Here is a 16,601-nt window from a genome sequence, read left to right on the forward strand (position 1 = left end):
TACAACTTTAACTCGCGTAATTAGACACTTCACCATGCAGGCTCCTCTCGTTGTACTTATTTACAACCAGGGAAGACAGGGATCCAGTGATTTGGTGCACAGGTTGGCCAGACCTAGCCCAAACCAAACAATCATTGGTAGCTACCTTCCAGCATTGACTCCTCAGAGTCAAACTATTTAAATATCCCCCTGCCTGCACGAAGCCGTCCACTATCATGTAACGTCTCCTACTCTTGGAATTTCTTTATCTGCCTTCTCAATTTGCCACTCTCGTCTCTTCATACCCGTAGAGAAAACTGAAATAATTTTAACACGCACATGGTTTCTGCTACTCAGTTTGTGATACGTCTACTTCTGTGGGTAGAACCAAACTTCTTACCTCTATACTGCAATAGACGGTCAATGTGATAAGCTTTTGCTGGCTGTTTCTTCGATTTCTTAACTAAATAAGTTGTCATCAAGCTTCTTTGTGATCAGATAAGGTCCTTTCCATTTTGGAACAAACTTTTGATAGATTCCTACTTTTCTTATTGGGTTGTGCAGCCAAACTGCCTGTCCAACTTCAAATAATCTCATATTTGCCTTTAGATGATAGTATTTCTTCTGGTATTGGGAACTGACTTTAAGATGGGTACGGGTGATGTTGTCACAGTTGTGTGATTCCTTCAACCTGACTGAAGATTTTTGACATAATATGCAATTCCAATTTCAGTTGTGTCCATGTTGTTCAACTCCGTCGGAGGGCCTATTACTGCCTTCGTTGGTAATGTAATTTCTCTTCCCAAAGTCATCATGTTTTGGTGTAAATCCAGTACAGGCATTAACGGATGACCTATAGGCGCCATCATTACTTGTTGGAGATACTCATCCCAATCACTGATAACCATGCGATTTGTTCCTGATTCTGATGTTTCCTAAACATTAAGCTCCACCCACTTCCTTTAAGTAACTAGCTATTGCTCCTTCAATGCAACATGAACAAAATGACCACAGTGTGATTCAGGCCCATTGTTTGAATAATGCCTTCAAAAGTTGATGTTCATTTTTGTTTTTCAAACTTACTTTGAAAAGGACCAAATGCTGTGAGAACAAAGAAATCATTCAACTTTTAAAATCAATCTCTAGGATAACCATAAGGAGAAAAGTTGTCTGATGAGAAATGATAGGACGCTAGTGTCTCTTATGAGACACAAGTGCTAAAGTAGCTATGGAAACTAGGGTAAGTCTGATCTCTGAAAAGATTAATTAAAATAAAAAAAATGAATAAATTAAATCCTCAGTTGATATTTTATTATAAGTTCAACAACAAATAATATATTCTATTTTTCCCATATGAACAATATTCAATAATTTCAATACATGGAAACATTCTACGATTCATCAATGAAAAAACCCTCAAACATATTGGTGTTCTTCTCTCAAAGAAGAATTTCCAGGGATTCAAGAAGCCCCCCCGCCCACAAAACAACATTTCTTCTTTATAACTACTGATTGCTGAAACAATCTCTGATATTCTTGAGTGACAAGATTTTCAAATTTGCTGCTGTGGCAGCCATATATGATTCAATATCAATACCATTTTCATTTAGGACAAACTAAACACCATTAAATGTCTTTTGGTGAAAAAAATCATGATAATATGACCATCTATTCAAGAGAAATAGTGACAAGATTTAGAATATGATAAACTGTAACAGCCATATTTGGGTCAGATCAGCACCATTTTTATTCAGAATAAACTCGATATTATATATAGTCTTCTGGTGAAAACCCCATGTCATTATGATTTTCCATTTAGGCAAAGTAGCAATGACAATATTTTCAAGATTGCCTTCATTTACTACCATCCTGACATAATGAGAAGTCTGTTGAACCCAATGCTAATATGACTTTCACCTAGGAGGAGCAGCGATAAGACTTTTAAGATGACAACTCTGGTGATCACATAATTATACAGTATGTTACAACCTCAAAAATGACTAACCCAATAATTCTATCTGTTATCACTCACATCATTTTTGATAAATCACTGAAGAGAAACAAACACACACAAAACAAATCACCAAGTTGGTCCAGGTGACTGATGTTACCCATATAAAGTGGAGCAAGCAAAGAAAGGTTGATTAATATGCAAGAACAAAGTCCTAGGACAATATGTAAGAGCTAATTCCTAGGTCAATATGCAAGAACAAAGTCCTAGGACAATATGCAAGAGCTAATTCCTATGTCAATATGCAAGAACTAGGTCAATATGCAAGAGTTAGGTGAATATCCAAGAGCTAACTCCTAGGTCAGTATGCAAGAGCTGGGTCAGTATGCAAGAGCTAGGTCAATATACAAGAGCCAATTCCTAGATCAATATGCAAGAGCTAAGTCCTAAATCAATATGCAAGAGTTAAGTCCTAGGTCAATTTGCAAGAGCTTAGTCCTAAATTAATATGCAAGAGCTAAGTCCTAAATCAATATGCAAGAGTTACGTCCTAGGTCAATTTGCAAGAGTTAAGTCCTAGGTCAATTTGCAAGAGCTTAGTCCTAAATTAATATGCAAGAGCTAAGTCCTAAATCAATATGCAAGAGTTAAGTCCTAGGTCAATTTGCAAGATCAAAGTCCTAGGTGAAACAGGTGTCATAACTTTACATAATTTTTAAGACAATGTTTGTTAGTCAAACGTAGCCTACATTTTTATGATACAAAAAACAAACAAATCTGGTTTCAGTCCATCAAGTCCTGTAAAGGTTGTTGATCAGAAACAATATATATGATAGACTTAGATTAATACTATATAATCCTCAACATAATATAGTGGTAGTTGTAATTGATGGAATCTGATAAGACAGACTTAGATTAGCAATGAGATAGACTTGGATTAACACTACATACTTCTCCAATAAACATAAAGTGGGAGCTGTAACAGATGGAATGTCATGAAAGAGACTTGTTGATTAGCATATGAGATAGACTTGGATTAACACTACATAACCCTCCACATAATATAGTGGGAGTTGGTGGAATGCGATGAGATAGAATTGGATTACATACGAGATAGACTTGGATTACATATGAGACAGACTTGGATTACATACCAGATAGACTTCGATTAACACTACATAACCCGCCACATAATATTGTGGGAGTTGTGACTGATGGAATGTGATGAGATAGACTTGGACTGCATATGAGATACACTTGGATTACATATGAGATAGACATGGATTACATACGAGTTAGACTTGGATTACATATGAGATAGGCTTGAATTACATATGAGACAGACATGGATTACATATGAGTTAGACTTGGATTACATATGAGATAAACTTGGATTACGTATGAGACAGACTTGGATTAGATACAAAATAGACTTCAATTATAACTACTTAACCCTCCACATAATATAATGGGAGTTGTGATAGAATGTGATGAGACTTGGATGAGCACTACTTGTTATCTCCATATATAGTCAGGTTTGTGGCAGATGGTAGAGGTTGGGACATGTCTTCTTCACAGAATATACTGGAAGCAAGGGATGTGATGGGGCAGATTCTGGTTAACATTACATTTCCCCTCCACCGAACAGTGGAAATGTGAGATGTGATTTGATGGGATAGACTCAGATAAACACTATATGCCATCTCCACAGACTATAAGGGGCATACAAAACAAAACAAGAAAGAATAATGATATGAAAGCCTGAAAGAATCAAGTTTAGTTTCACATATGAATGAATGTATGTATCTGTCTGTTTGGCATTCAGTACTGGGTACACAACACAGGGTCATGCTCTATGTACCTTTTGTTGGAAAACCGAAAATTGAAGAAGACTCACTTTCAGGAGCCATTCTTCAAAATGAAAATGTGGAATATAAAAACCCTAATTAGTGAAGGCATCATCAGGTGCATAGCAAATCTGATTGAAATGCAATTTTCTTTAATGTTAAACTGTGGAAAGTCGATACAAAGATGCAAGTCAGCTTTGGTGGAAATGCAATATTCTTGTGGGAAGCCAAAACTCTTGGAAATAATACCAAACTCACATAAGACACATAAGTGTACGATGTTTGTTGATACCAAAGTGCATCACAGTATGCTGAATAGTTGTTGAGCTATGCCATTTAAAAGAAACATCACACATGAAGAGATGCAACCATCAAGGGCCATAACTCTATCCAAATGGAGCTAACATGACAAAGCCCCTACGAAGTACATCTAGGGCTATGAGACGATCTACACACCTAACTGCATCCTGAGTAAGTTGACCAATTCCTTAGCTATGCCTATTACATGTATCTGCTGTAGCAGAGATGTGCTACTGATGGAGAACATGGTAACTCTAATTAAATTGGACATGAAATAAGAACTCTAATGAAAATGGACATGAAATAAGAACTGATGAACAGATGTCTAGCTGGTCAGATGGAAAGATGTCTAGGTGGTCAAATGGACAGATGGCAGTATGGTCAGATGGACAGATGTCAGTATGGTCAAATGGACAGATGTCAATATGGTCAAATGGACAGATGGCAGTATGGTCAAATAGACAGATGGCAGTATAGTCAAATGGACAGAAGGATGGTTGGAAAAGGTTATTACTATATGGCTCTTGCATCTTGACATTGGTCTCTTGTAAGCCCTACCAGCAACAGATCACAATTGAAAAAAAGTAGAAAAAAAAGACCTCGGGTTTAATAAAATAATTAAAACAGTTTTTGAGTACCCACGCAAAATTAACAGTATAAAGCTTTGTGATTCATTGATTCAAAATCATCAGAAACAGTAAAATTATGAAATATACAGTTTGATGTCAAAACAATGATTACACAATTTCTTGTCCTATTCTGCACATGTTGTACATACAAAGATACATTTAAAAAAATAAACCCATTGAAACAATACATAAACATAGCAAATGAAGTCCCCCGATGTACACTTACATGCATGTATTTGTCACATATAATAACAATAATAATTTGTATCCCTCATAAGCATAAACTATATTCTGGACATGAACACTATGACTGAAAAATAAACATAGAGGTAAATGAAACATAAAGCGGAAAATGTATACAAAGGGGGTCGGAAACTCAGAAAACTGTTAGGTACATGAATTTAAAATGTTTTGGTAGCATGAATATTTACTGCTGTAAAATCAGAAATATACATGGAGAATTTACTTTTCCTTGCAGAACAAATATCCAGATGCTACTTGAATGCCCTTATTTAGCTGTCTGTTAATATTAGGTTTTGTGTTATACTATCATCTGTTGACTGCATCATGCAAGGTTTAGGTCTTTTGATTCAAGGCCGTGATCAAGCTCTGTAGAGCTTATGTATTGCATTAATATACTCAAAATAAAACTTGCCTCATTTGGCTTGACAATGTTATGCAATGTATTAATAAAACCTATTTTAAAGTAAAACTGACCTGATTGGAACTGACTTTGTTATGCAATGTATTAATACACCCAACTTAAAATAAAAATGACCCAATGTGACTTTACAATGAGTTGACACACATAAATTATTCCCTACTGGTATTCAAATGAGGTTCTCAGTGATTGGCTGAGTATTAAAATTAAAGACACAACTGGAGATGCTCAAGTTATCGGATCTAGCTACAGTTACCTAGGTGGCTTTTAATAGTTAACTGTAACAGTGTTGTGCTGAAAAGCAATTTATTTTTTCCACCATACCCATTTCAAATTATTATTTAATATTTTAAAAATAGACATTATTAGAAGAAACTGACTTTGTGCCTCAAAATTCTGAGATCTTTAAAGTTTAATGAAAAATGGTAACAAAGATAATGTCAGTGAAAGATATTTTGCTGAAAATAAGCCAACTTTGATTTTTAATTTTAAAGCATCGAAATGAGCAAATGAAATTTCTAAGTTAAAACAGGTAGCAATGCATTTTGCATGGAATAGACAGTACGTAAATTATTCCAATGTATCTTGTACACAAATATTTTAAGTTTACAAAAAGCCACAAACTGTTTAAACAAATTCAACTTAACCTGTTAGGAATATGTTTTTCACAAAATTTGCATCAGTATCCCAATCAATTACAAACCTACACTCACACATTATCTGCCAATAATTGGATACTTATGTTAATCGTGAAATATTGGTGTTTTACAAAATACACAGCATGACTGAGTTATTCAATAAATCCCCCTTATAATAATCTGGAACAGGTGATATCTGGTTGGCATGAAAACAGAGACAAGAAGGACACAGTTTCCTAGTCATTTTATCTGAATTCTGATGGTCCTATTCCATAAGGATTCTGACAAAATATGCATTTTCTGGAGTTGTTTAGTTGTCAATATATAAAGAACATGTTTTAAAATTCAATGATATACTGACTTGGTGTGAGTAATTGTAAATGATGTTAAAAATTCCTGTCTGAGCTAACCTGTCTTTCTAGCTAACACACCCTAACACAGGCAATCATGATGATGAGGTTATAACAGAATCCATCATATGCGTTGGTGTGGGAGTACAAAATTCTACCTGAGGGTCAGTTTTATGGGCAGGAATATCAACGTGTGAGATAACGAAAATCCACTTGAAGGATGGAATTCCCATATCCCAAATTAATACATATGATGGGATTATTTTTATATCCTTTCTCATTATGAAATAATGATGGAAAAATGATTGCACATCTGTTTGCATTTAGGTATAAAAATACAATTTTACTTTTCTCAAAGATTTTGTCATTAGGAAGGGCAAAGAGTTTACAACAAAAAATTTCCTGTACACAGGGATTAGTTTTTATAGGGTAGCAAAAACTCCTATTTGCTATCTTAAAAACATAAGGACCATGAGCCAACTCATGTAAGGTTGGTGTATCCCACAAAACATTTTAAGAAATGGGCAAAACAGGATCACACATGTTGAGGAATGAGAAAAAGTCTCACTGGCAAACTGGATCACAGATACTGAAGAAAAAATATTCTCATCGACAAACTGAATCACACACAGAGGAATGAGAAAAAATAACCTCATGTGCAAACTGGATAACAAATCTTAAGGAATGAGAAAAAATCTCTCATGCTCTCACTCCAATTCAAATAAAAATTCTGACTTGTTTTAACAGTCGCCAATCAGACATCTGAATTTTGAATTAAGTGCAAGTCTGGGACCAAAACTGATTTTATAAATTCAGGGCCTGATGGAAAGTTCACTGCAGTACACAGGAAATCTACTTTAATGTCTGAAATAAAGTTATTTGTAATTATAAAAATTATAGAATTGAGAAGTTTAAAGGATGGCACCAATTCCCTTGCTTGGGAAAATGCTAAGGTATTGCTACGTAATTCTTGAAGGCTGTTCTCCATACTGTAGTATCAATAATATTTGTGGATTTACTTGTTGCCCCGAACAAAGAATTTAAAGATTTTAAGCTCATTGTGCAATATTAATGTCAATTATATTAATGTCAATCATATTAATGTCAATCATATTAATGTCAATCATATTAATGTCAATCATATTAATGTCAATTAAATTAATGTCAATCATATTATTGTCAATCATATTAATGTCAATCATATTAATGTCAATTATATCAATTTCAATCATATTAATGTCAATTATATTAATGTCACTCATATTAATGTCAATCATATTAATGTCAATTATATTAATGTCAATCATATTAAACATGCTCAAATAAAATCCTGGTGCAATCTGAACAACCACTTGTCTGAAAACCTTACAGTGATACTTGTCTTGAAATCCTTTAATAAAATGGTGTAAAAACTGAATAATTTGAGATCTTTCATGGACTTGTACCCATCAGGTTAATTACAGATAAATAGATTGCAGATTAAAAGAGATTATTACATAATAATCTATCTTCTTCTATCTCCATTAAAGAGATAAATATGTACAAGGTTATCTCATTTTGAATATTAAACATATAAAATTATTGTAAACAATTAAATAATCTTAATTTTTGTAATTTAAATAACTTAAAAATTAAACATGGCACAAAACCACCTAAAATAATCAACATATTTAAATTTGCAAAATACATGTATTTATATACAAGGAATGTGTTCAGGAATCAAAATTCTATTTATGTACTTTAAATATACTGGGAAATTCGTTCAATGACCTCTTGTTTTGTTTTTTGTTTCAAAATTTATTTCTAAAGTACACTGTAGTGTTTTATGTTCAACCTAGTTAATAAATCAAAATTTAGGTCAGTCAGTGGACTCCATCCTACAGAACCATCAGTAGAGAGGCGGTAGTCATTGCAAGAATTCGAATTAGTCATACTTATATAACCCACTCCCACATACTAAAAGGTGAAGACCCACCAGAGTGCGTTACATCCAATGAACCATTCACTGTTAGGCACATTATGATGGAGTGCTTCGACCTCCAACCTACGCCCGATCAGTACTACAATGTGGATGACATGAAAGAACTTTTGATAAATAAACGTAACTTGTATTGTAGAATTCCTGAGAGAGGGAAACATTTATTCTAAACTATAACTTTTATGACATCACCTTGAGCAGTTTTATGTAATGTAAATTTCGTCCCTTATTTTCAATACCTTTTCATCTGTCATCATTAACATAGAACATTTACATTCCTCGTTGATAGGGAAGCTTTATTTATTACCGTTACCATCTTGTCGGTTTAGCTTAAACTCTTTGGTTTTTTAAATCGCTGGTCGATACAAAACCTTTTACCACTTTTAAATGATCTTACATATAACATTTAGTGTGGCGCTAATAGCCTGATCGTGCTGATGTGCCGTAAAATATAATCAATCAATCCATCAAGCAACCTTGTTGATATTATTGAACTTTAGGAAAAATAAATATATGTATGCCTTGCTTCTCACTGGCAAGCCTATTCTATAGTTGGAAACTAATGTTTTGTTTTTCTAAATTCTTTTATTTGTTTACAATACAGTGCAATATCATACTATATATTACAGTACAGTACATAGAAATACATTGGTACAGTACAAATACAATACAATAAATACAATATAATAGCACCATACAAATGCATTAATATACAATACAATATCATTTCACAGTACAAATGCACTGTACAAATGCAATAATATACAATAATATACAATACAATACAATGCAATATATCTATGTAGAATACAGGTTCGATTCTTGCCATCGCATCAGACCTAGGATTTGTGGACTAATTTTATACAAACGCATTTTATCCTTACAAGAAGTTAGTGTGGCCAGATAAATTTATTGTTATATTGAAACAAAGATAGACATACATAAAGGCAAGAAAATAGAATTGCTAGATGGGGTTTTCTAGTGAGCTATCCAACGGATTAAGGGGGTATTACTGCCCTCGATAATATATTGTGCCGGTTGAAATGAATCTCATATTACGTGTTATGGTATTTTATATAACTAGATATTGGTGTAACTATTGGTTAATGACTCTATTTATATTATTTGTAGTTGTTATTCACGACTATAAACTGTAATGATCATCTGTCGTCAAGATATTAGATGGCTAATTTATGTACACAGGTATACAATTCTATTTTAAGATATTAAGAGTGCAGATTGCGTAAGATCTATTAATAGATGTCAGGTTTCTAATAACAATACCTTTTGAAAATATTGGGGTAATTTCTCATGGGCTGGAGGGTTTAGGTCAGGTCGCGTCTTACAAGAGTTAAATAATTTCCCACTGAATGAGTTATGTCACATGAATGAGTATTTTGAAATATTCGATTGAGTAGTAAGATCTGCCACTTGATGTACATTGATATATATAGCTGTAATAGACTCTTGGAGGTGTATATAAGACAGATTGAAATATCAGATTTATTCCAATTTGTGATTCTCTCTTTTTTATTTCTTATTTCATATCTTGAATTCAGCCTGCACAAGTGTTTAATGTTGCATTTGATACTTTGAGAATAAATATTTTTTAGGATTATTCAGTAGACATGGAAAGTGCTAATTGGACCATATAAGTATTCTGGTATCATTGTGAATTATTCAAAGGAGTTTTGGACAACGCCATTTTGACACGTCAAGACTGTTGGCGGACCAGTATATTTGTTGATCTGAAGTTTATAAGGAACTTTTCATTCTTTTTGTACAACTTTCTCAGAATTATTTTTGATTCAATTTTTTAATGCTATAAGTTCCTGTTAAAGTTTCATTTTATAACATAGATAATCAAAGTTTTTGTAACATTTTACAAAAAGTGATGGTTTTGCTTCTTTATGTTAAATAGTGCACGACAACATAGTCGTAATACGACGATAAAACAATTTATTTAGCATAGAGGATATTATTTAGGCAAGGTGCTCTTCAGTAGTAGATAACGTACTGTTGTTTCTGATCAATAAGTAATTGTGCCTACGTTCCGATATAGATTACACAACACATACATCCCGATGTTTTCATATTTAAAAAAATCGAGTGAATTTCATACCGACTGAACTTTGTCTTGAGCTTTAGAAACCAGGAAACAATAAGAAAAGAAGGACAATCATATTGTAGACATTTTAGAAGATAAATCATCATTGTACACTTCGGACAAATCTTTTTTTATTTTCTCGCTTTCAAAAAATATTTTCGGTGACCCTTAATGAATAAACAGCTATTGTTTTGATTCAATTACATAAACGTTTGAAAGGGACCCGGGTCGGGTGGCCTAGTGATCGAAAGCGCTTGCCTTTAACGATCACTGCCATCTCACGTGTGTCCGCGTGTGTTCCGTTCTCGGGCTCTGCAAATGTGGATATGCGAGGAAGCATGCGAGTAGCATCCCGTAGGTCAGTGGTTCTTACCGGGGCTTTCCCGGGTTCTTCTTCCACCAGTCATATTGGCCCCATTTATAGCCTATATCCAATGCATAAACCTACCCTACTTTTCCATACACTTTACACACTAAGTATACATGCTCCTTTCTTTAAATAATACGGTAGATTAAATAAAACACGTCAAGACCTTTGCGTGTTATGGTACGTTACTAGGAAGTATTATGCAAAGAGCGACTAGGTAAACATTCACAAAGACGGTAAAGAAAAAAGCAGTCTTGTACATTCAGTAGTGTACTATCATGGCTAGCGGTGGAAAGACAGTTATCACGGACTCTCAAGCGTTACGTTGTCCGATTTGTCTTGATGTTTATACAGCACCAAAGAATTTGCCATGCCTCCATACCTACTGCCAACATTGTTTACACAAATACATTGTGAAGAATGTACAAAAGGAGGAAAAAGGTGCTACTTTCAATTGCCCGGAGTGCAGAAAGGAAATATATCCACCGCTACCTGATATTCATGTGGATAAGTGGGCTGAACATTATCCGTACAACACTGTGTTATTGTCTGTGTTACCACCAGAGAAAAGAAAAGTAGAAAAGAGTTGTGATTCGTGTCTGTATGACGGAACTTCGGTCATAGCTACAAGTTACTGTATAGTATGTAACGAAGCGCTTCGTGCTACTTGTGATAAAGTGCATAAGAAAAATAAGGCATTGCGGACCCATACAGTAGTAAACATACAAGATCTTTTCACAAATTCCGAACTAGCCGTTACCTTATCAGTGAAAGTCACTTGCCCCGAGCATGTTGATAAAGAGTTTGAGTTCTACTGCAAATCCCACATCAGCATGTGCTGCTCTGAATGTTTTTACAAGGGCCACAGAGGCTGCGATGAGGTTGTTCAATTAAAGGACCATTCCTAAAGACTACTGAAGGAAAAAGAAGCAAACAGAGCTGTGGACAGATTGAAACAACTTCGGTCACACTTGGATCAATTTAAGAAAGAAAATGAGGGGTCATTAAAAAAAATTGAAGCTGAAGTGAAGAATATGTCATATGAAATCGATGTTCTCAGGAAAAAGATAAACACTTTACTCGAAAACGTTAAAGCCAAAGTCACAATGGAGAGAAATGCTTTTCTAAAAGAGGAGTCAATGATCCGAAATGAAGAAAATCAACAATGTGAATCCATCAGTTCTGCAATTACAAACTCTCTTTATCTTTTAGAAACAGTTATGGCCCATGGCAACACTATTCATGTCTTGACCACTCTGCATAAAATTGAGGAACAACTTGTCCATTATGAGTCGGCTGTAAAGGAGAAATATTGCGAAGTTAGATACGTTGACGCCAAACTTTGTTTTGATGATCGTCTCTTGTCTTTGGTCAAATGTAGTGAGACTACTATCGCTAACATTGACATTGTTGAAGAGAACCATAGACTTACACCTTCTCTTTTGCCTCTCTGTATAGAGACAACTGTGAAGAAAACAACAATGAGACATGACGCTTCTCAAGGAAAGAAGAAAAGTGTAGAAGGATATAAGCCATCAGAAAAATATCAAAGCTCTAAGCCACTGAAAGACTGCAAACTGGAAAGCACTGGAGAGTTTAATACAGACGCTCTCGATGGCAAGCCCCCCAGGTACACTGGTATAGCCTGTTTATCAGATGATAAAATCATGCTTGTGGATTCTGAGAATTCTACTTGTACACTTTATGACTCATCCTTTCAGCAATTTGATGTCCATAAACTGATTTCACGGCCAAGAGGTGTGTGTGTAATAGACAGATCTCAGGTAGCTGTGACACTTCCTCTTCAGAAAGAGATCCAGCTTCTGACTGTGAATAGCTCCATACAAGCGGGTAGGAGAATCAACACGAGTCTGAGTTGTAGTGGAATAGCCGCTCTGTCTAGAGATCACCTGGTTGTAAGTGGCAGGAGGAACGATATTCTATACTGGTGTATTATATCTATGGATGGATACGAGAAATCCTTTGTTAACGTATGTCCTTCAACATATTATTCTCATTTGGTAGTGAATAATGAGAGGACATGCGTTTACGTCTCATGTTACAGATTTTCGGCTGCAGTGTACGCATACAGTGTAGACGGCACTCTAATATTTAAATATGAGCACCAAGATCTGGATGGGGCATCAGGGGTAACAGTGGACAAGGAAGATAATCTATATGTTGTTGGAGAGCACTCGGATAACATTCATCAGGTGTCTCGAGATGGGTCAACTCTACAAGTTTTCCCCATTAAATTTCAAAGACCTGTAATAGCTATCGCGTTCACTCCTAGTGGTGATACATTTCTCCTGGCAGGAAGCACAAGTCTAGTGGAAATATTTAAATTGAAATAGTGATAGATCACACACACACACACACACACACACACACACACAAACACACACACTTTAATATTCTTTGTTGGGACCCCTGGTGGCTTAGTGGTTTTAACGCTCGCCTCTAACGATCACTACCATCTCCCCCATTTTCAGGTGGATTCAAGCCTCTGGTTCGACCAATGTGGGTATGGTAGAAAGCTGCTAGTTGCTTCATGTGGGTCGATGGTTCTTACCAGGATTTTCCCGGTTTCTTCCCCCGCCATTTATAATGGCCACCATGTATCATGTGCAGAGAAATAGCGTTAAACTCAAAATAATATTCTTTTAAGTATTTCCTTATATATGATATAAATGTAAACATATTACAGGATGAAGATACGCTTTGTGTAATATTATAAAATAGTTGTAATAGTTCAATTCAATGTAACTTTTTAATGCTGTTCATTCATCGACAAAAGTGCCATAATTCACTGTTTTATTAGCTTTTATAGCAGTACATTTTGAGACAATCGAGATATGACGGGTTTAAATACTATAAAAACAAAATGATTTCGAAAGCAGCATGCCTCTAAATTAACCAAACGCTGCGAGTACAGGTCAATCTGAAAATGTTTCGAATGCCGAAACTAATGTTTCTAAATTATTATAACTTCGAGTAGAACTCATTCAGTTATACTAGCCAATGGATAATTAGATACAGTGTTCTTGCGGCGACAGAGCTTCCTCAACATTAATCGATGGGAGATAAAAAGCAGGAAGTTTACATCAGAATTTCGTAAATCTTATAACGATTTTTCATATGGAGCATTTAATAAGAAATAACTTTATTTACAGCTCAAAGTTTCCGAAAGGGACACATGAAAATAACACGAAATACACGTGCTCCACTTTTTATGCGTATTACTGAATATTTTATGATCGCAATGTATTTTAAATTCACCGATATTTTAAGTACTTTTGATTCATTTTATTCTTCTCATTTCGGACAAACTATAAAATGTACAATGTCTTGTGCTAGATCCATTCTTTATTAGCACATTCTCTCTCTACCTAATCTGCTAATGGAAATGTCATGTTGAAACTCGTGTTATGAATTACCGACCAAGGATTCCACGAAAGGTCATCAAGTCTACCTAGAGTTTTGGTATGGGGTGCGGGTTCCTGCTCAACCCCCATTTTCCAGCTAATATGTTTTTCAGTCGAAAATGTAAATTGTTGATAATCTTAGACAACACGAAACACCACTTCTCAAAATGGTATCCTTGTTGAAAAAGTAAGCATTGAATCCACCCATGACCTCAGGTCTCTTTACGACAAATGTTTCTACGAAAGAAGCAAACAACAAACAAACAACCACTTAAACCGCGCTAGTTCATTCGGTAATGCAACGGAATCGTAATTCAATGTACCGAGTTCGAAACCCGCCCAGATCAGCCTGACTCTACTGCCTTGTCGTGTAGATGGGAAAGGCACTTATCCACTTTTTCCTCAGTATGATACAGCCTATAATGTGCCAAACGTCACGTGACAATAAAGCACTCAACCAGATAGGACTCGTACAATGAAAGTGTGATGCTTTCGTTCGTTTTAGAGGATAGTGTAAAATATTGTTTAAACAGCACCTGATTTTTATACTATAATTATCTGATTCTCAAAATAGAGTTTAGTAGTCAGCATATAATAGCATAAGCATTTGTACATGTAATTACCAGATATCATATGTAACTACCGGATAGCATATGTAATTACCGGATGTCATAATCAAGTACTGGATATCATATGTAAGTACCGGATAGCATATGTAAGTACCGGATAGCATATGTAATTGCCGGATGTCATAAGCAAGTACTGGATATCATATTTAAGTACCGGACAGCTTATACAAGTACTGATATCACACATTTGAAAGAAATGTCTTTTATTGTTTCATGTGAAAATTATAATCATTATCGAAGTAAAGTGGGTCCGATATTAGAGGATTAAACCAGTGCTAGCTCAAAAACACATCAATGCAGCATGAAGTTTTTGTTGTCGTCGTCCTTGAAGCAGCAATGATAATAATTATTGCCGTTGCTGAAATGTTTTTGCTTTGTTCTTCCAGTTGTTTTCTTGTTGATTTTGTTGTAAACTGGATTAGACTTTTCAGAGTTATTATTAGGATTATTGTTTTAAGTCAATAGGTCAAAAGCAAAAACAAACAAACTTTCGTATTTAAGGTACGTTTTGAAGTAGGTGGGGAAAAGCACAGGTAATAAATTAGCTTCATTAGGAAAGAATGATTGTTTACGGTAATTGCAATTATTGTTTAAGGTAATTATGAATTAACGTGTTATTACGTAATAAAAATATTCAAAAGGAAGGTGTGATGTATACCTCGGTTATTTGAGTTAAATGCTACACTTGTAGGGGGCATCGGGTGGCGATGTCGACTAAAGCGCTCGCCTTTACCGATCACTGACCTGTCGACATGGGTTTGAATCTCAGGCTCGGTCAATGTGGGAATGTGAAAAAGCGTGCCGTTTTCTCTACGTGAGTCAGTGGTTTTCACTGGTGTTTTACCGGGTGCTCCTTCCTCCACTTAGGAGCCATCCATATAGTACGTACGCAAAAATCTGGCAACGCTTGACCCCTCCCCCCCTCCCTGTATACATGCATACTTTTTACACCTCTTCACCTGCGTACGTACGCTTGACGCCCTCCCCCCCCCGCCAATTCTATAGAAAGGTCTATATTTAATCCACGCAGAAACGATCAAGGATTAATAATATTAACGTGTTTAATAAAACAGATAGTCCACCGACGTTGAATGTCTGGCTGCATCAAACTGCATAACTTTAACAAGTTTGTGTAGTGTCCGCTAAAATTCAAACGCCGACGTATTAGACAAATTATTATCGAGGTTTCACCTACCCCCCAGTTTCCTATGCGCACGTACAGTAGACCCCCACCATACGCAAGCGTATGCATTTGGGTTAACCCCCAATTCCCCCTCCATGCGTACGTACTAAATCGACGGTCCCTTATACTGGCCACCATGTATAGCATATCTTACGCTGAGAAATGGAGTCAAACACCCCAAACTACAGATAGTTTCTATATAACATTTTAATTATGATTTCCTTTCATCAATCTGTGTGTGTCTGAGATTAGCTTGCCTGCTTCGCAACAAGAGCGGTGCAGATTCAAATCTTTACATGTGTATTTGAGAAAAAGGATGTATTTGTACAAATACGGACCGGCAGTGGAAAATTGCTTATTAATGAGTCCATTCCTGTTGTGTGCTCCACTTGTCTCGATCTTGTAGATACAGTGTTAAAATTTAATCAACTTCATTTGGATTGGATGCGTGGCTTGCTGCTGAATCGAATGAAATTTACAGACACAAAGCACCGAAATATCTGAACGATCTGCCAAGGTGTAGATAGGCTTAACGAGACCTTGGCTAGCAAAGATGC

At 35.5% G+C, this 16,601-nt stretch overlaps 1 protein-coding gene across 1 annotated transcript; it reads left to right on the forward strand.

The window, feature by feature from the left end:
• Nucleotides 1–11,719: 11,719 nt before the first annotated feature.
• Nucleotides 11,720–15,505, forward strand: LOC149790796 (uncharacterized). Its single transcript, XM_089972858.1, has one exon. It carries the CDS (start codon nt 11,842–11,844, stop codon nt 13,159–13,161), a length of 1,320 nt encoding a protein of 439 aa, XP_089828984.1. The 5' UTR covers nt 11,720–11,841; the 3' UTR covers nt 13,162–15,505.
• The last annotated feature ends 1,096 nt before the right edge of the window (nt 15,506–16,601 follow it).

The sequence above is a fragment of the Sinohyriopsis cumingii genome, chromosome 10 (genome assembly GCF_028554795.1).
Source record: "Sinohyriopsis cumingii isolate HCF-2022 chromosome 10, ASM2855479v2, whole genome shotgun sequence".
In the NCBI taxonomy this organism is placed as follows: domain Eukaryota; kingdom Metazoa; phylum Mollusca; class Bivalvia; order Unionida; family Unionidae; genus Sinohyriopsis; species Sinohyriopsis cumingii.

What these genes read in the sequence shown, in the direction of transcription:
- LOC149790796 (XM_089972858.1), top strand. Translation starts at nt 11,842, where the DNA reads ATGTCATATGAAATCGATGTTCTCAGGAAAAAGATAAACACTTTACTC.